Source organism: Cyprinodon variegatus, unplaced genomic scaffold (genome assembly GCF_000732505.1).
Source record: "Cyprinodon variegatus isolate N-32 unplaced genomic scaffold, C_variegatus-1.0 Scaffold528, whole genome shotgun sequence".
Classification (NCBI taxonomy): domain Eukaryota; kingdom Metazoa; phylum Chordata; class Actinopteri; order Cyprinodontiformes; family Cyprinodontidae; genus Cyprinodon; species Cyprinodon variegatus.
In genome coordinates this window covers 298172-322973 of record NW_015150981.1, presented here as the reverse complement: position 1 = coordinate 322973, position 24802 = coordinate 298172, and the positions used below count along the sequence as shown (strand labels likewise).

The 24802-nt window shown below is 36.0% G+C and overlaps 1 protein-coding gene across 3 annotated transcripts in view; it reads right to left on the bottom strand.

Moving 5' to 3' along the window:
* ddah1 (dimethylarginine dimethylaminohydrolase 1) overlaps positions 1–15129 on the bottom strand; it is an 88461-nt gene extending 73332 nt beyond the window's left edge. The window contains exons 1-2 of one of the 3 annotated variants that reach the window (XM_015391198.1): positions 14997–15129; positions 14523–14855 (exon numbers count right to left, since the gene is read on the bottom strand). In XM_015391198.1, coding sequence (XP_015246684.1) covers positions 14523–14816 — 294 coding nt within the window. In that variant the 5' untranslated portion in view covers positions 14817–14855; positions 14997–15129. Of the gene's footprint in view, positions 1–14522 lie in introns of all 3 variants that reach the window. The other 2 variants (XM_015391197.1, XM_015391196.1) reach the window with 2 other exon arrangements.
* Between the last annotated feature and the right edge of the window lie 9673 nt (positions 15130–24802).

Sequence of the window (24802 nt, the reverse complement as noted above, 5' to 3'; positions counted from 1 at the left end):
CCGATAACCGATATCGATACTGATGTTAAAGCTGGACAAAAATAAGTAGTCATCGAAAATAGCAGTTTTGTCATCCATTTCTGACACTTTGAAAAATAATATACTCAAATATATTTCCATATGCTGATATCAAATAGATTTTTAAAAAAGCGGTGGGGTGGCCGATGTCCGATATTCAGTTTTAAGGCCGATACAGGCCGATACCGATAGGGGGCCGATTATATCGTGCATCCCTAAAACCGACTGTTTTAGACACCATACTAGGATAGCCTCAACTAGAGAGTTAAACTTCAAAATAATATCTTGGACATGAAGGCAGCACTATGAAATATCACCATATACAATTTATTAGCAAAATATAAGTTGATTTTGGCTCATCATCCTTTATCTTCGAATGTATTTTAGACTGTGCAAGAAAACCACAGACCCTGTATATGCATAATGCCCTCTATATTTTTCTTAAAATTAACCCAAACCATTCTAACAGCAGTTCATTCTTCAGTAAAACTTTTTAGTCATCTAAAATAAAATAAATTAAAAAAAACAGGAACTGCACTATGTTAAAGGCAAGCTGAATCACTATCATCTTAATCCTTACCGCTTGGTTTTGAACTTCAATATGTCTCCTCCTCTTTCAAAATGATATCTTCCATCATTCTTGCCATATCATCCCACAAAGATTTATGACTCAGTACTGTACACATCCACAACTTACAGGTAGGTGAAAGAAGTACAAGAAAAATTCTTTCTCCTTGGGGGCCTTCAGCCTCCTCCTGACACTCAGAGAACATTTTAGCATCCATTCGAAAGATACCTCTTCTTTCTGACTCAACCTTATGTGGAAACTAAACACCTCATCCTCAGCTCCCTAGACTGATGACGCATTTACATTTGTTACGCTTGTGGGAATGACGACATGCACATTGTGCATTGGTATGATTTCCAGCAATGAAACTATAAACCTACCTTCCGGTTATGGAGATAAAGTACGATCTGATGCATTTCTTTAGAAAACTGTGAGACTTTTTCAAAACACTAGCAATCCTCTTAATTGTTGCACATTTTTAATGCAAATTACATCAATTTGTTCACCAAAGCAGTAAATGTATCTAATTTTTCCGTAGAGGATAAGAGTAAAACACATGAAATCTTCACATTACTTTGGCTGAAAGGTTGCAATGAGTTTGCTTTTGGTATATTATTAATTTTGCTCTAACTACAAGTTTCACAGGGCAAAAAAAAACCCGGCACTGCATATGCTCAGGAACAAAATGAAGATGATAAATCATGTAGAGGGATTCTGAAGCAAAAGAAAAGCTGAAGTTCATCATTTTTATTAAAGAATAATCAGTGAGGATTTACAACAATGTTGTCATAGATAGTTTTTTTTATTAAGATTAAATGGTTTAGAAAAGAAAAAACTAAGTAAAAGAGCAGTAGGGTCATTATGAAGAGCAATGTGTCATAAATTAGAGGGGGAAAAAAGGAAAAAGGCTTACATAAGAAGTCGCACCTCTTCTTTTTCATTTAGCTCACAGAGTTCATCACTATGTCCCAAATCACAGTGTCTTACATCAACTTTTGAATTTTCTATGAGATAAAAATCAGTTCTCTGTCAAAGAAATGTTTTCTAGATAAAGACTTTCACATGGCTTTAAGCTGAAGTCATACCAAAGATTAAGATCAACTGACTGCTGTATAAATGAGTTCCCAGCTGTCTGCGATATTAAATTAATGTAAATGCATGGTGCATTGAAAAAGAAGGATGCAGCTAAATAGAAATGTTTGATAGATATTAAAAATAAATTAGAGTGTGCAGTAGAAAGAAATTGCTTACTGTTCCCCTCGGAAAAATCATTCTGAAGGTACATACTGTATGTTCTGGAAGTTGAGCAGATGTGAAAACAGTGTTACTGTGGGGGCAGTGATCCTGAGGCTCCATAGATTTGACAGTCGTTGCCAAAACAAGTTTGGAAACAAGACTGAGCTTTGCATTAGCTTGTTCTCTGAGGATACCACTGAAAATAAAAAAAAGCATTTGGAATAAACTCTCTCTAGGGTAAAGGGAGTTAAAGTACAGAGTATAAAGGAAATGCATAGGACGACACATGCAAGTCATTTTGGACTGTATTGCATAAGCTCCTTTGTTACATTCACTGCTTTCAGTGTGGATATAAGCCCAGTCAATTTTAAGAGCCATATCCAGCTGTATATTAGCAACCCAGGGCCACAGCAGAGGTCTAATTTATCTATTTATTTAGACTTTGGCAATTATCAGGGTCTAAAGTAATTGAACAGTGTAGCATGATGTATGTTCAGTCCGCTTTATTTTGATATCTTAAAAAAGCAATTTTGCTGAACTAGGAACCATTACAGTGAATGTGTATGTAATTAAATTTTAAATTTAATTACAGTTGTACTGCAAAGGGGCCCAGAGGTCTGTAGGAAAAGATTAGCAAAAGAAAAAAAATGGAATTATTAAGAATAAAAAGGAAACCGGACATTTCAGGATTGAAAGGAAGTTTGGGGTTAGAGAAGTTTAAAGCAAAGCTAGATATAAAATTTATGTCCCAATGTTTTACAGCTCTATTTAATTGCATCCAAAATAGTTTAATATTACTCGTTGTACCTAATCAGCCTACTTTCAGCTGAAGAATAAACAAAAAATATTAGTAAAACTGGTTCATATTTTTTTTATAAGGTTATAATATTATAACTGTAAGTCCTTATAAAACATCAGTCTTAATGTTGCAGCTCGTCCAGAATTGTCGTCATTGGAAATCAGTAATTAACACACAGGATACGTTTCATATTACTATACCAGTGCTTCCAGAAAGGGCTTATATTAGGCAAAAACAACTTTTCTGAGCTTTTAACCACGTTTTCAGAACATTTCATTCTTAAAATCATAAAGTGGTATTTTGCTTTATTCATTTATCTTTGAGTAATCCTAATGAGTTATGCTGTCTGAACAGCAGCCCCGTGAAAACAAGCAGTCGGAGAATATTTACATAAAAAGCCTACCTACAGAAAGCATCTAGCTTGACTACGCTGTGCCGGCACTATAAAAAACAAAAAAACAAACATCCACTTTTTCTGATCAGGAAGGGTTGATATGAGACAAAAAAGCAATAATTGCATTTCAAAGTTGAGAAGAAGTTGTTCTTTTAGCAGCTAATACACACAGGACAGCAAGCTTGTTAATGTCTAAATTGTGAAAATCCATTTTTGTTTTTACTTCGTATAATCCTGGACAATCTTCAGCCTTTAGAAGAGATGTGATAAAGCAACATCATAAAGTCGGCGGCATTCTGGACGTCAGAAGTGTTCAGGGTTGGTAGAAAACATCTATGTTTTATAGGAAACTGATACCTATGTGTTGCTGAAGTGCTTATTTCATCATACTTTGCCTATATGTAGTTGTCTTTGAGAGGCTTATAAAAATATGATAAAGGACCTATAAGAAATGTTTTTCTAAAAAAAGATTTTAAGTTCTTGTCTTTATGGCATCTAGTGGTCCTGTGGCTTTAATCAGACTTGCTAATTGAATATGACCTTGTTTGAATCCCCCAGATCAAAACACAGATGAGATAAAACTATTTGTTCCTTTGAATAAGGATTACAAACGGTTAAAGTTTTTCTTGATAAAATGCTTTGAGAGTTCTTTTGATCTTCTAGCTTTTCTATTTGGCAATTTCTTTTTCCTTCAGATTACTTTATCTATGAAGGTAAACTTGCCTTTCAATTGTGTCAAAAAGCCATAGTCTTGCTTGCAGTTTGCCATAAGCCAAAACAACATAATAATGACAAATCAACAATATGGCAGAAGCTGCTCTGCTAGATGAGACAGAAGCCCATCCTCATGTAATGTCAGGCAAATGAGGGAGGGCTCCATGGTTTATTCTGCATATGCAGGGCTCTAGACTGAGAACTGACCTAAGGATAACATAACGAATGAATAATGAAAGTAAACATTTTTCAAAAAATAACCCTTTTTAAACTAATCCAAAATAATTATAGTAATGTTTAACTTTTTCTTTTTTTTAATTAATTTTCCAATAAAAACAAACCTATATCACTGCCATAAATAATGAAAGAATGATTCTTGATGGAGTAAAGCCAACAATCTGCATTCATACAGGTAAACTGTGGTGTTAAAGAGATTCAAGAAAGGTCTCCAAATCATGATAAATTCCTCTTCTTTGTGTTAAGTGAAAATCTGATTTCCTCCAATTTTAGACAGGACATGATATCAGCCATCCACTGAGTGTGAAAAGGTGGAGATGCTTCCCTCCACCTGAGCAGAATAGTTAGCATGGCCTGAAGACAGATAAGACAGAATATGCTGTTTGGATTCCCCCCTCCATCTACAACACCAAACAGCGAAATCATAGGGTCAGGGCTCAGACATATATCAAGTTTACATGACTGTCTGAAAAATCCCTCTCCAATATTTGTTCAGAAACAACTAGCAGGCCTAGAGCATGCTGATTAGGAATGCTTTCTTTAGCATATTTGCACCTAACACAACTACGCATTGACATCATGATAAATACAGAATAATTAAAACTTAGAGTTAGAAGCTCTATGTAACAATTTAAAGTAGATCAGACCATGTTTAGCTCCAAAAGAGGTGGAGCTTGTCCGTCTAAGTATGGAGATCCAGGGCTCATTTGAAATAGGAGAGCCCAGGTCTTCCCAAACCTCCATTAGACTGCTATAGATAAACAATGTAACTACTAGTTGTTTTTTGGGGGGGTTTAGCAGGAAAGTAGTATAAACAATGTTGATATCTATTGAAATAGAGAAACTAGAGAAATGAGACGTGATACAACAGTATAATTCAAGATATCTGAAAAATTGTTTGGGGAAGACTTAAGAAACATCTGTATCATTAATGTAACTGAATAATATCAGTTCTCATTATTGTATCAATTACTTCACTGTCTATGTGGCTTCAACTTGCCAGGGGGTAGGGGCAAAAATATGGAGCAAAGTCAAAACACTTTTAGCAATATTTTTACACAGCCTCTTTCAATGCGGCCCTTCAGGCTCTTAATTGTAAATGTATAGCTTTGCTCCTTATTACCATTCTGCATAACTTAGGAAATGGTACTTTACACTGCTTAAGGGCTTGTACTGAACACTTGGTTTAATCCTTGATAAAGTGGAGGGTGACTCTCGGAGGTACATTGATAATCATGTTGGATCAATATACAGTTTTTTCCCCTTTGTTAGGCAGAGCGGTGATAGGATACCTACTTGTTTACTTATTCTCTAACCTGTTTTCATTCAGTTATGTAATATGATCTTATGCCAACAGCTAGCAGATCATTCACCCAAAATATTTCTTTGATAGTTAGACGGCCAGAGTTGCATCCTCTTCTATTCACAAACACAACCATATCCAGTCCCAGTTGTCTTACAGCTCTGCTTGGTTCTGTTGGCCTGGAGTAACGTGAATATCTGGAGGTAGACAGGTCAGCCAAGTCTCAGTAACACAACCAAGCTGCTCTCCTTGCTTTTTCTCCTGACTATAGCTTTTCTATAGCCAGGTTATTCCCGCCAATTTATCCAACATTTGGTGGCTACCTTACATTTCCCAGGTGATGTTCTGCAGTTCTTTCTGTACAGCTTGCGGGTAATATATAGTTGCTCTTTCTGTTTCAGGTGTAAACAAGGAAATCATTGCAACCAACATAGTCTCTAAACTAGGGTTGTCAAAAGTATCGAAACTCAAAAAAGTATCGATACTGAAATGTTGTATCCGGATACAATACTCGTTTTTAAAAGTATCGATACAGTGCCGTCACCAGTGGCACCTAATCAGTCATTCATCTAAAGTGCAGAATAGAGGACAATGCACTTTCTGAACACTGTGTGATTGAATAATTCTGTGCTCTTTTCAGTTTCAGACTTTTTTTTTGTAAGAGGTGCAGCTGCTGAGAATTATTTTTGTTTCTTAACCGGTTTGGCTAGTGTCATTGTTATGTGTGCAAAGCATAGCCAAGGAAGGAACACTTAATTTGAATTTTATAAGTTTTTTATCAAGCTTGCTTAATATTATGCACAGCATACAACCTTTATTGTGTTTATTTATTGTATTTTATTTATTAATGAAAATATTTCTTTAGACTTTTGGAGTCTTTGTTTTTATCCTTGTGGTATCGAAAATGGTATCGAGTATCGAATATTTTCCTTATTATCGGTATCGAGTTGAAAAGTTTAGTATCGTGACAACCCTACTCTAAACACAAATGCCACAATAAAAGAGAATAAAAGACTCATCCAAATCACGGTCAGCTCCATAAGGAGCAAGTTGAAAAAAAACCCAACAACAATCCATTTAAAAATAAATAAAAAGAATAGAAACACCCTGGGTTGAGAAGGCAGCTGGTTAAAAGAAATGCATTTCACACAGCATCAGAAAGCTCAAAATGATAACCGTGTTCTAACCTGTTTAGCCTTCCTATTATCTACTGAAAGACCCACTCTTTCTCACTTTCCTGTAACTTGAGAACACCATAAACAACTTCCGTCTTGTATCTCTTAGTATTCTTCCATGGTAAATATTTAACACAGAGTCTTTTTCAATCAGTAACAACTAGTAACAAGTAAAAAAGCTGTGGTCAGCATGTTAGCACCTAGGCATGATGTGTTAGTTTATTGAAAAATGTTGGTATTTTCAGTTTCTGACTGGAAAGACACAATCAGATAAAAACTCAAGGTCTGGTCATCATTTTTGTTTAATGTTTGACTCAAGCAGCAATTAAATTTCACCACAATATCTCCATGGATATTGAGAAAATTCAGACTTAGAATGTCAATAAACCTATGACTACATTTCTTAGGAGAATGCATAACTTATTTTTTGAATATTCAAACTGATTTCCTATCACACATACCTGCTTTATAGATTTGATAAAATAATAATTTAATAAAAGAAATAAAACAATGAAAGCTGCGGGAATTAAAGGACATTGTTTCTGCTTTTAGACTTCACTAAACAGCAAAGCTCTGTGTTTCATTTCAGTATTTGTATAAGACAATAAAAAACTGTTTCAGAAGTAAAACATTAACAGCCAGCCAGTAAATCATTTATCATTTTTTTAGAAAAACCTGAGTGTTACAAAAAACAAACATAAAACCATAAAATTACCCATGTCTTATTCATATATTTTTCTGAAAACAGTGACAATTTCTAAAAATGTCTCCCACTCTCTTCTACAAAAGCTGATAGCGGTACAGTGGACTAAAGCCACAAAGCAAAGTAAAAAAAGATTAAATGTCAATTTTTCTGCCTTAGAGCTTCAAGTAGTAAAAGAGCTTTTGTCTCCGCTTCTAAAAAACTCAGACTGACTTTAGCAAGATTTTTCTCTACACCTCCTCGCCTGGCTCACTTCCTGCGTCTTCCACTCCTCTGATTCGAATACGGAGCCAGACATTCACACACCCACAGTGACGGCTGAGTGTGACCGGGTCATCCTGTGAGGCTGCAGAGAGTTCCTGTTCAGAAGTCTCCAGCAGCTACAGTATCTCACAGTGTTCTGCACTCTACTGCAGGTGGAGGTTACATTTAGGGCTGAAACAATTCATTGAATTAATCATTATTAATAGATTATTGAAATAATCATCAACTAATTTAGCAATCGATTAATTGTTAACTGGCGTATAGAGACTCTAATACATGCCTTTAGCTGACAGAGGGACCCATTTAGAGCAGTAATTATATCAAGATTGTAAAAAATATAAAACATTTTGCATTTAAGATTAAAAAATAATAATAATTTTGTCTGTCAATATGCTCTATCCGGAGCTCCCCAAGTGGAAAAGTTTGAGTTTCACCTGGTTTAATTTTGTTAAGTCTCCTTCACAGAACCTTTTACTATCTGATTAGTAACCGATTCATCGGAAAAATAATAGACAGATTAATCAATTTGCAAAATAATCGTTAGTTGCTGCCCTGGTTACAGTAGACTGATTCAATATGAATGAGAGGTCAAGGAGATTAAATAAGGGCCGTCTGGTTTAATAATTTTTGTTTTCCAACAATATAAGTCAACATAATTTCATTTTTTGTAGAGCAATAGTCTATTAATATCAATTACTAAACATATATATATTTCTTTTGTTGAAAATGGTTACTGATTATCTTTTCATAATTGATTAAATAACTGCTATCTGTTCAAATTGTGTAGGCCGGGAAATATAAATTTCAAGAGAATCATGGAGGCAAAAGGACTGAAATGTTACAGATGTTACTGATGCAGTGGCAGAGGAGCAGCGAGACAGAAAAAGAGCAACGGGAGGGGTAGGTTAACTTTGGAAGGAATGTGACAGACAGTCGGGGGGAAGCCAGGTTCACCTCGACCCACTCGCTGCAGGTGGGTTGCAGCTGATTCACCTTCCTCCCCTCAAATCACACGCGGATGTCATGTCTCCCTGTAGGAAACAAAGTTGGTTCCGGAAGGGAAGTCATATAAGAGCTGGAAGGCAGTGAGGATTCAGCCTCTGCTGGATACCTAGTCAAAACAAAGCCTCTTTTTTTGCTGTCTGGTGCTGGTTTGGGGGTGGCTACGTGAGGCATGACCGGAAAGGGGGCCCATATGAATACAAACAATGAGGTCTGAACTTAAATATTAAGTCTACAAATACTTAACCTAAATATTGTGTCTATGTACCAGAAAGTTCCATCCAGAGTTCAGACCTGATGATTCTTTATCCTTTTTTATTTTTCTTTTATGAAGGAAGCCATTTTTAATCTTCTGGTCTCTAAAAAACTAAGGCAACTTATTTTACCATTTAAAAATCAAAAAGTAAAGTCAAATATAAACAAAATCATTACTTGTTCACTTCATTAGGATTTATTTAATATCAAACAATAAAAATAAGAAAAATATTTGCTTTTTTTAGACTACATTTGACAGCTTCCTTAAGTGTTATTGAGCACAAATAAAGTGTCACACTCATGAAACTAAAGAGAGACAAGTGAAGTAGTTTCACTGTGAATCACAGACAAATAACTAAAGCGAATGTGCTTATTATTAATAAGGAAAACTTTCCAAAACTAAATAGTTGTAGCCAACACTTTGTTGAAAACTGATTTAACCTTTGCAAATAGACTAATTGAAATGTCAGTCTGCTCACATCCACACTATTGCTTGAATTTTGAGTTAATGTCTTAAATTAGCCATGGAGGGCTACGAGTATAAAAATGTACCAAGGTTTAGTTAGGTTTCGATTTGCTGAGGCCATGTGTGTCGCAGAACGCTGCCTTTGGTGCGTTCTTAAGGCTGCCAAAAGCCCCACGGTGAGGCAGTTCCAAAAGTGGCAGTCTGCGGTTCAAACCAGGTACTAGCAGCCTTTCAGAACATAGACTCACTGCTCCAACCAGAGCTGTCTTCTATGTTAGAAGTGAAACGTGTTTGTGAGTCGCAGTCTGTAGAAAACCAGCTCACGTCCTTGTGGCTGAAGAGGCGACAACAAAGTTGTGTTTGAGCAGATTGTGCGATGAATTGCTACATTTAAACCATTGGGGCATGAAATTGCTCTTCCACCTTTTGCACAAACAGGAAGCTACAGTTATGAAAGTCGATTTGAGAGTCGATCATTATAATATCATAGGTCACTAAACCACTAGGATCAACGTTTTATTAGAAGCAGACATACAGAACATCTCCAAGGTGCTGATTCTGTCCCAGAGGAGGACCCCAGAGTTCTGTGGTTTGACACTTTAACACATTAAATTTATTTGTTGGAGTCCAACTTCTTTCTGTTTCAATTAAAACGAAAGACAACAGGAGTTGATGTTTAGGTAGTTGACAAATAAGGATGAGAGAAAAAAAAATCAAGCTGAAGAAACAAGCTGATCCAACCTGAAGAAACAATATATTAAAAGCATATGTATTATTTTTCATGTTTACCTCCTGATAACATGGTTATCTCCTGCGTCTGTTTCTCTATTCTAGCTTCCAGAAAGTAAATCCCCAGAGATGGCACTGGCAAAGATAAATCTGGCGTCTTATCAACCTAAAGGGCACATGCCAGTCAGTATCTCATTGAACTTTACCAGCAATCGATGGAAGCACGCATAAAAACCAAGTTGACTGACTGTGGTGGACTACAAATTGAACTCTGCTATATGGGTTTTTGCTCATGCATGAGAACAGCTCTTAACACAAGAAGATTTTCTAAATTCCTTATAAGGCTGTCTTAGGCCAATACATTTCTGCAGTTCTTTTATGTAAGAACACTCATATTCACTCTGTCACTTCTAAGGAAACTTTCAGTTAATCCTCTTACAACCTAACATTCTTTTCCTACAATTTATGCCTTTTTATATTTTGCCTTAATGATTATGGCAGAGTTTTGTTTTAACCCTGGAGCCTGAATGTCTTCCCTCATTTCTAAGTCAAATTGGCTAAATACAGTTAGAATGCAAGTTCATAAAAAGAAGATAACCTTTTGAAGAGAAGTGATGCAAAAAATGGAAGAAAACATTAAAGATAAGTTTTTTTTCCAAGATTGTTACAATTAAATACCTCTTTTTTTTTCTTTGCTTTATTACACACTGTCTTTTTATTGTTCAGATAAGGACATTATGTTGAGTTACATGCTGTGACAGTATTGAAAAAGCTGAGGTTTTAAATCACCCAAACTTGAATTAGACTTCATCAGAGAATGGAAGGGAGAAATGATAGATGCAACCACCTTCAGGTGAAATACCAGCAGAGCAGATATTTCCTTCATTGATGCAACCTAGAAGAGGGAAATTTATGGCCACATTTTTAGAGCGCTGAAGATCACTGACAACATCTCAGTGCCAACAATTTTCAGGGAAAAAACAGTTTCAATACCACTGACTGTCTTGTCTGATTGTCTTCTTTTGCTTTGCCCTAACTTCCCAATGCTCTTTCCTTTACCTCATCCAATGTTGTTACCTCTCAGGCTCAAAATCATTTATTTAGCTGATTAACAACCTAAACCTCCTGACTATTTCATCATTGGATTCACATCAATGTTGGATCAGTTTGTTGTGATGCCGCTGAAACATAAAAAGCATACCCCATGGCATCCTCAATGGTACAATGATTAGAGTTACTATTAAGCTTTTACAGTGTTAATCTCACACAGCAGAAATCCAGCAAAGCTTCACATTTTCTTGGAATTTATAATCGTTTTCTCCATGCAACACATACTAAAGGATATAAGGCTTAAGTACACCAGTGTTTACAGCAAGATGCTGTATTTTTTTTTAGAATTCTGTTGTGGAAAGCGCTATCTCCTCTGCCATTATCTGTTAGTGCAGCAGCATCAGTACTATAATCGACTTTAAGAAGCTCAGGCTCCTAAAGAAGAAGTCTCTAGAAGTCCTCTAGAACCTCAGGAGATCCTTTCACAAAAAAAAATATTTATAAAATAAAGAGCATTAGGGACAACAGTGATAAATGTCTTTATTAGACTGTCATACATTAAGTGACCTTAGCGATTCTCAAGTTTTCCTGTAAGACAGACTGCTACAGAAAATGTTTGCTCCAAACAGCTATGAAGATGACATTTAGAAATAAGTACACATTTCTTAAAATAAGCGTATTAACCCTTAATTTGAGTAGATAAATAAAATGATCTGCCAGTGGAATAAGTATCTTTACTCTTAAAATAAGATAATTATATATTGTGCACTTGAAGTAAGACAATGCAATTGCTTTTAGTTAATTTGGATGTGAATTTTCTTAGTCCACTAGCAAAGTATCTTACTTAGTTCAATTTATAAACATGCACTTATTTTAAGAAAAAAAGTAGAGAAAAACTTCTTTTTGCAGTCTGTAAAACAACTTATTTGAATAATTCCCAAAACAATTCACAACATTTAATTAATAATTATTTTCCAATTAAATATATGTGCCTGATTCTCATATATCAGCAAGACTGTTGGCATTTTGTGACTAAATAGTTAGGCGCCTTTTTTTTTTTTTACAAAACAAATTTGCCATACGGCCACTATGGCAAGCTGCTTAGAATACTAACAAAAAACTAAATAAACAAAATGTGCATTTTGGAACCACAATATTAAGCGATAGCAATGTTGTAGTCCACATGTACAACCAAATACTTTAAGGGAGAACCACAGAGATTTTCTTAAATACTAAAATGAATAGATTCTTATTATAAGCAGCCACAGTGGTTTATTTGTAAGAAGTGTACTGGCTATAAAGGAGCTCAGTTCTGCAGCCTGCAGTATCAGCCTCAGGTTAATTTCAATCTCTCATTACACCTTAGCCTGGCATAAATCACAGGCATATCAAACTCCAGCTCAAAGCGTTTTCTAAATGTGGATATGGACTTGTTAAATATGGAGGGCAAAGAAGGTCTTCTATTATTTTCCAGACTTCTTGACAAGGATTAAAGATTAAAATTAGGGAAATAATATCAACCATGAAAGGCACACAAAAAAATAAATCCGGGAAAATGTAATATAAACATGCATTTAAGATGATAGTGGCATCAATGCCCGAGAACATTCATATCTAATTTAACGGTACAAATTAAAAATCTATAATGCATAGGCCTCATTATGGAAGTGGTGATTTTACACTTCCATGAACAGAGAGGAGGACGGGAAGTATCTTATTGAAATAGGTGACTCATTAATTTTACCTTGAAATGACTTTGCTATATTATTACATGATAATCAGATAAAATTAAGCTTGGAGATGTAAAAAAAAATCAAATCAACAGCGAGTCAAAATGCATTTTGTTTTCCAACTTAGACAAGCACACATCATGTTTCCTGCATAATTCCTCTCACAAAGCAACATCTGCTCTCTATGAGATCAAAGCAAGGAGTTAACCATTTTTCTCCTCACAGACAGTTTGCAGGATCTGGACAAAGTTAATAATTTCTCTTAAATCACAAAAAGCCTTCCCATTCGATGACATTGATCAATAAATACTCTGTTTTTCATTAACCTAGCAACCGATCCCAAGCAGTACAGCATTAATGCCTGCAGGGGTTCAATCATAGTTGTGACCTAATGTTATGTAAAGAACAAGAACAGACAGTTCTCAACACTGCGCTACATGTCTATCTGGGGAAATAGCTGCAACAAATTGGAGACAAGTACTGAACTACACTGGGGTTGAAAACACTTGTAAACAGTTGAAATGAAAACCAATGACTTATAATCAAGGCCAAGAACAGAAGAATAGAATAGAATAGAATAGAATAGAATAGAATAGAATAGAATAGAATAGAATAGAATAGAATAGAATAGAATAGAAAATCCCTTTATTGTTCTACACTAGGGATTTTGTGGTGTTACAGCAGAAAAGGATTATAGCAAAAGTGGTCGCACAGATGTGGAGCTTAAAAATTGTATAAAAACAACAGAATAAGTGTCAGAGTTTTTAAAAAATAAACAAATAAATTACTTTATTTTACAGTTTTAATAAGCATCTAGTTTAATGCTTATGAGGCAAACTTGCAGCTATTTTTAGTTCTGAAATATTTAATTTGTATTTATTTGGATTTAAGAGTATTTAAATTTACTTTAATACAAAAATATAATTGCTAGCACATTAAATAGATAACTTTGCTTCAAATCTTCTTTCTAAAGACCACTTGCACATAAATAGATATGCCGAATGCAATGATTTTGTATTTTGGCCTATTATGCAATAAGGGTAAAGAACATAACCATTGCAGTGATATTCATGTACAAAAAGCATGCACAGAATATCCTTATGGAAGTGCAGCTGGTGGGCACTCATACAGTGCAAACCTAACTGGTAACACCTGCGTCATATTTGAAATGTTGAGGGGATGAGCACTAAGCTTTGTGATCAATATCTCTGTCGTCAGTGAGGCTGAGGGACCATTATCCCCAGTAAAGTGACTGATGTGGAATGACAGGGGGGCTTTCACAGAATCTGTCCAACCGTTTCCCTTGCAGTCATATTCTCACACATGAATAGCAACACCACAATGCAGCTTCAATCACTACAGTTGCACAATAAATTGTTTGTTTTCCTGATAATGTAAAATTCTGTCATATCCAGGAAGGTGCTTTGATTTTCCCAATGTATATCTGAAGGTGCTCCAGCAAATATTGTAAGTTATAAGGCAACATCTGTCATGAAGCCTTAAAACATCCTTATTAAATGTCGATCACAAGAAAAATCTCAGAAGTTACAAATGAAATGGAAAAAAAATAATAAAAACTTATTGACACTTGATGCATATGTGAATATAACAGTGATCAACACACTGCAGGTAAGTTCTATATTTATAAGCTGAACTGTTGTCATCCTGTGCATTTTTGCACATTGTGAAGTTTTGATGCAAAGCACACACAGGTACTTTATGTACCTATGTGTGCTGTATCCCTGTTACCAACTGATTGCATCCCTGGAAACCATGATGGGAAGAGGGAGGAACCATTTCCCTTCAAGCCTTCATCAAACTTTTCTATATATAATGGTTTTATTTTGGGCGTGTTGATTGACACTGATGCATCCCTTACCTCTCTCCTCCTGCTCTCCGCCCCAGGTCTGGTGATGAGCGCCGTCTCGCCGCACACCACAGCCGCGTCCTCCACGAACACGCAGTCCGGGAGCGACTCGTCCGCGGGCAGCTCCACCACCTCCAGCCCGAGCCTCTCCCGCAGCACCTCCACATACGCCTCGTGTTCCGTCCGCGCCTTAGTCAGGTCCACCTCCGCCTGGCTGCTCCTGAGCGCCTCTTTGGCCAGGGACGCAGGGATTCCCCGGACGATCGCATGGGTGTAGTGACCAAAACCTGCCATCAAACCAGCCATGTTTTCGCTTCCCCCTTTTTCTCCTAAGCACTCACAAATCTTAGGGGAGAAAAAAAAGAAAAAAACACCCTAAGAGACAATTCAGCGAGTGAATAAGAAAAAAATACACCCCTGTGTACGCAATGCTACCTGTCTTGCTTATTTTCTCTGTAAGTTTGTAGGGTTTTATTCTTTATTTACAACAGCCTGCAACACACAGTGAGTGAGCCGAGCTCCAGTCTCTGGGAGAGCGACAGTTTTCGGTGACGCGCGCCGATCATCACGTGCAGCGCGACGAGGCTGTCAGCCCTGAGGGGCAATCAGTCCAACAAGTGACAGAAACAGGCAGAACGCTGATGGATTCATCAGCTTCACGCTGGTTCAGGACAGCATGGCAGGCCCAAGAATCAAAGGACTGCAAGCTTTTTTATATATGTATAGTGGAATGCAGTTTATAAAATAATTGTGCATTTTATTATTATTTACTAAAAGAAAATATACAATCTTGATACATATTTAAAGTTTAGGCAAAAAGCTTTCTATGGATTTGAAATGGACCAAATAAGCAGTAAAGTGAATAAAAAGTTATGCAGAAATTATTCATTCCATAAATTTTCAATGGGATTCTCAATCTTGTAAATACATCAATATGCTTCTTCTCACTTAATCTAAAAATTTGCAGTAGCTCAACCCAAGAACTGATTTGGCTTTGATTGAGAATCGGTGGAGAGAGCTTAAATGATCATGACTGAAAAAAACCCAAAGCTTTTGGACTTTTGGCCAAAATCCTAAAGGAAACATGCAGAATCCTAGTCCCAGTCATTTCATTGATGTAATGCCAATAAAGACATTTCTAAAGCTCCTTAAGAAAGTTGTAAAAAAAAAAAATGCTCTTTGTTATTAAAATATGGAACAAACCTAAACCACATATTTTTTTAATCTGTCTGCCCTTTTACATTGTTCTGTTGTCCTCTGGGAGACGTCTGTCTGGTTTCCTATCAGCAACAAATGTCTCGATTTATTGGAAACAGATTTGAATCCAAATCTGCCAGACATAATAATGATATTGGGCTTAATTGCTATTATTGGCGTCTTTATTACAACTTAAATTAAGAATGATAAGCCAAAACTCTTCCAGAAATACTAATTCTGAATGCTATTCAAAGTTTTTTTGCAATATTGCAAGTATTTATATCTCTTGAATTTTTTATTTTCTTACCTCTATCACAAACAAAAAGGATTAGAGAGCAAACATCAAAACTAAAGAAGACATCAAACAAGTTACAGGTAAAGTTGTTGAGAAGTTTAAAGTAGCTAATTATAAATGATTATTTGAATCTGTGTTTATCTAAAAGAAAAATTCAAAATAATCATAACCAATGTTGCCAGGTGGGTTTTTATTTGGTTTCTATCCGAATTACTTATTTAGAAATGTTTAGAAACATCCGTGTTTCAAAAATTTGGGCTGATTTCACATTTAGAGGTTTCTAGAAAGCATTCATAAATAAGTTTGGTCAATAGTTGTCAATGTTCATTTATCTTCTTTTTTTATTTGATTAGAGAAATGCAAATGATTAACATATCAGCTTTAAGCATAAATGTAAATATGCCGGAATTAATAACTAGTTTTCATCCCCTAGGAAAGTAAGGAAAATAAATATGAATCCAGACAATATACAGAGGAGAAGAAAGATGACACATACACTCTAGATAGGAATAACATGCATTTATAATAAACTCAGATAAACAGATTTTATACAGATAAAGTTGGAGCAACAACAGCTCCATAAATTGTGTTTTAGAAAAGTAAAACGCACACATTTCGGTAAAATGTGCCACTGAACGCATATTACAAGTTCATTTAACTTGAATCATCAATCAGGGACAGACTTTAGCTTATGAAGAGTCACTCTAAAATTATATTGGTCAGTTTTAAACAATGCAAAAAAGTTTTGCTCAATTCACTCTAAATGCAAAGTAAGTTGGATTTACAATCTATAATTCTATTGGGTAACTTTTTCCATATTTCTGTGATGGTGTGAGTGGAAAGGCAACCTTTGTTGAGCTGTTTATTATTAAGTTTGATGAGCTGTTAACTGTCAGATCTGGCAACCTTCTCCCTCATATAAAGATGGTATAAGTAATACATAATGGCAAACAAACCTGGGCGTTATTACAGAAGCCAACAAGAGGCCCATGGTAACTTGGGAGCTTTTTACATACCGAACTTAGATGATAATGTCTCTTATTTGGACATCTATTTGGCATTCATGCAAATAATAAAGCCGTTATGGATAAAAGGGTACTCTATGATGTTGTCTGGGCAAAACACACCAAAATACACTTGAATAACACCAGAAACTCTAAACATCATCCCATACACACCATTCTCAGCTTGAAACATGGTGGTGGCTGAATCATGCTGTGAGAATAATTTGATTCATACAAGGAATTGGTTTGAAATAAATAAGAAGCAACATCCATGTAACTTTTAAAGAAAACATGCTAGAGATTGCAGAAGACTTGAAGAGACATTTTGTAAATTTTTAATGAAGAATATCTTTAAAATAGCTTTTTTATTTGACCCTTTACGACTAAAACATTGATATGCTAACCTAACCTTACCTTGACATGGCAAACAATGGAAGCATTAAATAGATTTATTTTGTTCATACTAAGAAGCAACCGGCATACAGCGGCTCTACTCAGACACCGATGGCAACTCAAGGTAAGGTGAAAAAGTAAAAAAATATATCTTATTAGGTACGAGTGTAAGCTGCAGTTCTGTGTTTTGGCCACAGGTGGCAGTATCATTAGAAAACTCCATAATTTAAGGTGGAGGTTCAGTTTGATCAACTTAATGTAGTCACAAGCTGAAGTGAATAAAGCAAATAATGCTTTGACTGTTGATAAAAAAAAACAAAAAACATAACCTAACCTTATTGCAGCAGCATTGATTTTCATTATTCCAGCCATTTTCAATGAAATTCCTTTCAAAACAAAAAAGATAAGAGCACAGCACCATCTTGAACTCTGTGTTTAAAAGCATTCCTACTGGGAGGCTTCAAGTAGAAAACACACACAAACTTCAAGGGCAAAGAATATCAAAAGGGTCTTTCTGCTTGTGTGAAGTGTAGGGCAAGTATGGGAGGAATGGTGAACAGGCTGGGGTTTCTATTCCCTACAGTGCCATCTAAGGAAGGTTCTGGGCCTGGTGAAGCTGTCTGAATGGATGGAATGTTTTGTTCAGACATCCCAGAAGCACTTTTTTCCACCGCGAGATCTCGGTTTGTCTTTTCTTGTTCCAGATTCACTCAATTATCCTCAACTGCTCTAAACATTCCAGCACATTTTGAGGAGCCCCACATTCCATTTTCCACTCCAGCCAGGATCACCAAACACTGCCCACACTCTTCCCAATACCAGCACCTGCCCCCTACTCAGACCCCCCCTTTTTCCATTATTCTTGATTCTGGAAGGAGACAGCCTAAGCATTTTTCCCCTTTCAACAGATGCGAGTTTCCTTTATTCTATTTCTACATCTCACAGAGGTTATAAGACTGGTGGAGGCAGTGTTCATTTAAACTCCACAGCTTTGCATCAATTCACAGACAGACAGATTTGATTTAAGCTGTTATTGGTTGAACATTAGACATATGCAATCTTTTTTCAAACTCCAGTCCAGTTTTGACATGAAAGTAACACAAAACAAATCAATCATTTTCAATGATCGTGCCAGAGCAACTCAAAGATAAATCAATATTGCATAAAAATGCTTCTCTTTTTACCAAGGCATAATTAAAATCCAGTTATTAGTTCACAGAAGATATTACATTGTGCTGCCAAGTGCTGACAAATGATGACAAGCTATCAAGAAGGAAGTCAGATACATTTCAACTTTTTAATCAGGCTGTGTAATTTGCCAATAAAATCTAATTAAATATAAGTAAGGTGTGTGCGCAAAAACTTGTTCTTTGGCCAACAAATCCACTTTAAAAAGGGTTTGTTTCAACTGAGAAATTCTGGGGGAAAACATGAGATGGACACATTTAGATAGTTATTGTTCTTCATTTGTTATTTCAACGTGTCCCCGACAACAAGGCACCAAGTTAGAAGTGAGATGGCACTTAAGAAATGTAAAAATACATTTGTTAGGCAAGGTAAGGTTAGTTTATTTATATAGCACATTTCAGTAGGTGGACAATTCAAAGTAATTAACATGTGTGACCCTGCCTATGAAAACCCAGCTAAAGTCATTTTTTGGTGAATCTCAACTTAATGTATAAAACCATTCTACACAATGTTAAGAATGGTTTTATACATTAAGTTGAGATTCACCAAAAAATGACTTTAGCTGGGTTTTCATAGGCAGGGTCACATGTTATGAATACGCAGGGAAAAGTGCAATGCAATATAATAAACAATTATAAACTGATTAATAATAAAATGTTGTTAGCTTTCATCATCGCACAGAAGTAACAGGAAATTCCAGTTTGATTCAGCTCACAACCAATTATTGATCCAGAAAGGAAATTAAATAATGTGTCAACTAGGGCTCAAACTAACAACACTTTTGAAAATCTATTAATATCTCGATTTCTTTTTTGATGATTTGATTAATAATTGGATAGCCAAAGTTTCTTTACAGAAGACTTTTTAAAACATTAAACCCGGTTAAACTAAAATTTTTAAACTTGAGGAGTTTTGGATAAAACGTATTGACACTTATAACTTAAATGCAAAATGTTAACATATTTTTTTACAATGTTGATATAATTACTGCTTAAGTGGGTCACTCTGTCAGTTAAAGGCAGGTTCTATACTCTTTATCCTCCTGTTAACAATTAATCGATTACTAAATTATTTGAGGATCAATTCAATAATCAATAAATCGCAATTAATCTGATTAATTGTTTCAGCCCTAGTGTCAAAACAGAGTATCCTGTTTAGATAAATGAAAAGATTACTATTTGACAGTATTATGGCTAATGACTTAAAAAAAAATAGCTCAACAAGCTAATTAAGAAGGTTGGTTCTGTTCTAGGAACTCATCTAGAACCTATGGAGAGTATTTCACAAAAAAGAATTCTTTATAAAGTGAAGAAAATTATGGACAACAGTGCACATTCTATTTTTAAACAACAGAGTGTCTTCAGTCAGAGGCTTCTCCAGATCCGGTGCAAGACAGACTGCTACAGAAGATCCTTTCTGCCTGCAGCTATCAACACCTACAACATCTGTTTAAAACAATAATAAATTTCCCCTTGGAATTAATAAAGTATTTTTGAATTGAATTTGAATTTAATTTCATTCTGAGGAAGCTAATCAGAACTAATGAGCACTTTTTTCCTTAAAAGGAAAAGGCTTATATTTTATAATCTGAAGACAAATTAGAGAAAATTTGAAAGGTAATTAAATGAATCCTGAAAGCTTTTGGTTGCCCTAGATTTTATTTCAGGGTTTCAAATTAAACTGGTGCTGTTATGCTCACAAATTTTGTAAAATACTTTGTAATTTGAAAAATGAAAAAGGGGAATCTTGTGGAAATACATAGCAGCGTGGCTGTTTTGTGAGAAAATGTGAAAAGGTTTAAGGTGCTCGATATGAATTCCTTTGCAAGGTGGTGGCTTTCTTTCGAAGTGCTGATAATGTTGGGGCCCGATCAGCTTAAGCAGCTAACTAATGGAAAGCATCACCATGATGCTGAAATTTGGTATTTACAGTCATAGCTGACTGCACACATTCCTCACAGTGGAGCAATATGTGCTTTCCACAATAAAGTAAACCTGTCACCAATGACTGAACAGGAGTTTTTGTTTTATTTTCAACCCTGCAAAATCTCATGTGGGACATTTTTTTGAGAGGTTACAATTTAGATAATGGTTTAAAAGAGTTAAGCAACACTTTTGTGTCGCTGATTGCATATTTTTCGAATGGGACATTTTAGAGAAGCCATATGTCAGGCAGAAACAGTAACATAAACTTACCAAAAACGTATTAAAATTGATTTTCTTTGTCACTGACAAATATGTGGTTCTGTCCTTTTGAGAATACGGAATTTTTATAGAATAAAAAATGATGGATAAAATAAAAAATAGGGGAGTAGTGCTGTTTACTAGATGTTTATATACTTTGTTTTTTGTTAAATGTTTCTAATTTTTATGCTTTTTTTCACTTGTAATCCATACTCTCTTTACCTTTCTTAATTAATTTCCCCTTTAGCTGTTTTTTTTTTTTTTTTTTTTGCTGTTGTTGTTATTTTGTTCCTTTGCATTTACTTATCTCTACCTGTAGTTGTGACCATGCACCTCTTGTCATCCTGCAATGAGCTCAGCGTGTGATGAGGACAGGATTACACTGAATCCACCAGCAACCACAGTCAACAGTCTGATAGGAGAGCCCTTTAGGTGCTGAGATAAAAACGGAATTTCTTAACTGATAAGAAAAATAAGTTTAATCTTCGGAATATATCACCACCCTTAACCTGTCATCAGCAAACTTCTCAGTAAGAATGTTTTATTATTGCATATATTATCAGCAGCGGATGATATAATAAACTCAGATTGCTCTGACAGGAGTCATTTGATCTATCCTCTTGTGGCCACCACCTCTTTGCTCCACTTTCTAGGAAGAAAATAACACATGACCTTTTTTTCACTGCATCATCACCTCCTAGATTTTCCATAAACATATTTCTAGATTCATCCCGGTGCCTGTCATGTTATGCCATATGTTTCAAACAAAAATACTTTTTCTGTTCTCTGTCATTTTCATTACCAGGCAGCTTTATGATGCTTATTACATGTCAAGCTTATGTAAATAACTTTTAAACTAGCTTTTCCGTGTGATTGATACTGGTATTTATTGTTAAAATAATACATTTTATGGCCCCTGTAAAAAGAAGATATCATCAGGGACTTTGTTGGATTGCATCCTAATCCTTTCCAGAGGCCTGCACGCATAAGCTTATCTTCTGTCAGTGTTTAAACATCTGTATTGTGTTCAGAAGTTGACTATGCTTTGATTGTTAGACTCACTTGGGCAGCCATTCATATTAGAGCAGACAGTATTTTTTCCAACTTCCGGCTGCTCCATGTGTTTATAGCAAAAGACTGTGTTGCTCATACACAAAGTATTCTGCTTATGATATTCAGTCCTTAAATCGCCACTGAGGAATCTGTTATCCAAACATGTATCAACGTCCTGTTCTGTTTCTCTGAATGGAGAAGCTGGCAGGCTGCTGGCCACTGCTGACTTCCTCTGCATTGATTATGTAGCTGCTGTCTTCTGAACTATGGGATGTGACAACAGGTTTCCATTACACTTAGATATAAGGACGCACGCAATCTTTTGGAGTGGGATAAACGTTTACTTTCCTCAAACATCTCCTTTGGAGGGGAAGAAACTGCATGGTTAGGCAAATCAAATAACAATTGAAAATCCACTTGAAAAAAAACATTGCTGTGTGCTGCATGTTTGATCAAGGTTCTCACACAGCCTTGGTGGAAACTATTTTACATTTGGAACAGACAAACACATATTGGCCTTCTGGAATGTTTCCTGAATGTTATTTTCCTTTGACGCAGAATGAAAACACAGTTTCCTGTCACTTTAACAAAGGGGCAGAGGCACAAACACAAACAAATAAATCATATCACAAATTCCAGGGGAAACAGTGGCCTAGGAGGTAAGGGTTCGCCCCGTACCGTGTTGGTTGCTGGTGTTCCGGTCATTTTTATTACAATGCAAATAGACACACGTACAGATAAGAGCTCATTCAGATACAAAGATCTTTTCAATTAATGTTTTAAAAGGATCTTAAATGCATAACAGTGATTGCCATAGATAGAGGCCTCGCTCTAGTATTCATAACTCCTATGATGTAAGGAACAACACAACTAAAAATCCATGGTTTCAAACCTTTTACCAATTAAATCAGACTTTGGTATCAATTTGTATTCAAACTCCCCTAAACTGACTTTCTCAACCAAAACCAGCGCATTCAACAGCCTTTAGAAGGTAACTAGATGGGGTTTAGTCTAAAAAAACTGAGTAATTCATATACCGATTTCCCACTGCCCAAAAAACCAGTGGAAACCTTGAAATAATCGCTTTTAGTGGCAGTGGGAACAGCTCACTGACACATAAAATCGTCTCAGCTCTGATCGACAGGCTGTGGGAACAACAGAGCCGGGTTGACCCGCTAAATTATATACCATTGAGCGCAACGTATGTAAACACACAGTGCCAGTAACATCTGACCTAACAAGTCAAAACAACTGTTTACATTTGGTAAACACGGCGCAGCACTAGTTTGGACAGATAATAGAGCAAAACAATAAAGCAATCTTACTACGCCCTGGCTTCCTTACATGTTCCTCTCCATAGTTTTCTGATTTCTGTCGCACTAGTGACATCATCAACGCTAACCTAGCATGACGGTGTCACCAGACACGCAGCGATTGGGGGACAGAGGCCACGCAGCTTGCCAGCGAAAGCTTAGATCCAGCTTTCTATGCCAATGGGAAGGGAGCCAAATACCGATTGTTATGCCTGCTGATAATGCCGACCCATGTTTGAAAAACATGCATTAACCTGGTATTTTCGGTTAGTTTGTACTCATATCTAACCAATGTGTGAAGTCTTCTGATGTGGTTTTTGCAATAATCAGAGATACAAACACAAGCAAAACTATTTGGACTATGAAAAAGGATCTGTAACATACACCATAAAATTAAATGGCAGATCTCTCTGAGCACACCACCTCTATTGTAAAACAGCAAAGCAAATCTATAAATACTTTTTCAAGGCTGTGCCAAATACACAACATGTTCCTTTTAAAGTTCTAAATTTCTATTTGTATTCAATAATAATTCAATTCTATTCAGTTTATTTATACAGCGCTCATTCACAACATCTGCAATCTTAAGGTGCTTTAGATACGATACAGTCAGACCATAGAGTCAGATTGGTCAAACGTTTTCTATCTGCAGAAAAACAGCTGATTTCATCGACTTTACAGATGAGCATTTGGCGACAGTAGTCATTCGCTTCCTATGGTGCCATTGACTCTACAGCAATCCCTCATGGCATTCCAGCAGCACACATGTGCTTCAAAAGACACACCCCCCTACTCTAACAGGCTGCATGCACTCACTCACTCACTCACAAGGCAGCTCATTGAGTCCAAACACTCAGGCAGACATTAGCAGGTCTATAGTGTAACCACAAAGACGTGCCCTACGGATCCTAAAATAAAAACCACATCATCCTCTAAATTCATCTCATCACATCACCATCTAGGGTTCTCAGCAGAGTATGGAAAAAGGAAACATATCCAACCCAAAATACATTTTAGCATAAAGAAGGGAAGGCTTCAATAGTTTATTTGTAACAAGCATATTTTCTTTGGTTGAGTAATGAAACAAAAATGAAGTGAGTAGAAACTCACCAGAAAGGCTCTTCAGCTGCCTTGGTCACCGCTTTTCAAATTATAATAAACACAGAGAAAATAAACTCCTTAGAAACCTTTCAGGGCATCATTACCTGCTTGTTGAGTCTTGGTTAAAAGTGAATCTAGTTTTATTAAATCGGAATCAAACTTCCTGTAATCCATGAGGTAGGCTAAAAGTATTTTTTTTTTAGAAACCCCAGCAATATCATGTGGAAAGATGGACACACAACAGGACACTTTCTTCCACCCACACCCTTCCCAAATAAAATAGACAGTATGTGTGAAGTCAGCAGAGCCCTCAAGGTATGAATGCAAAAAAAAAATCCCTGCATGGGAAACATATTTTACCAGCCTTTAAGCTGTCAGGAATGCCGGCCAAAGAGGGAGAAATATGTTAATAATGTAGGCTACTGCCATACCAAATATGGCAATATTGTTACGTCTCAGCTCTTGGTGCGCATCTGGAAATACTTAGGCTACTCTGAATAAAGGCACCAGGGACCCAGAAATAGCTGCTGAAAAATGTACATCTCACCTTCAAGGCTTGAGAAAA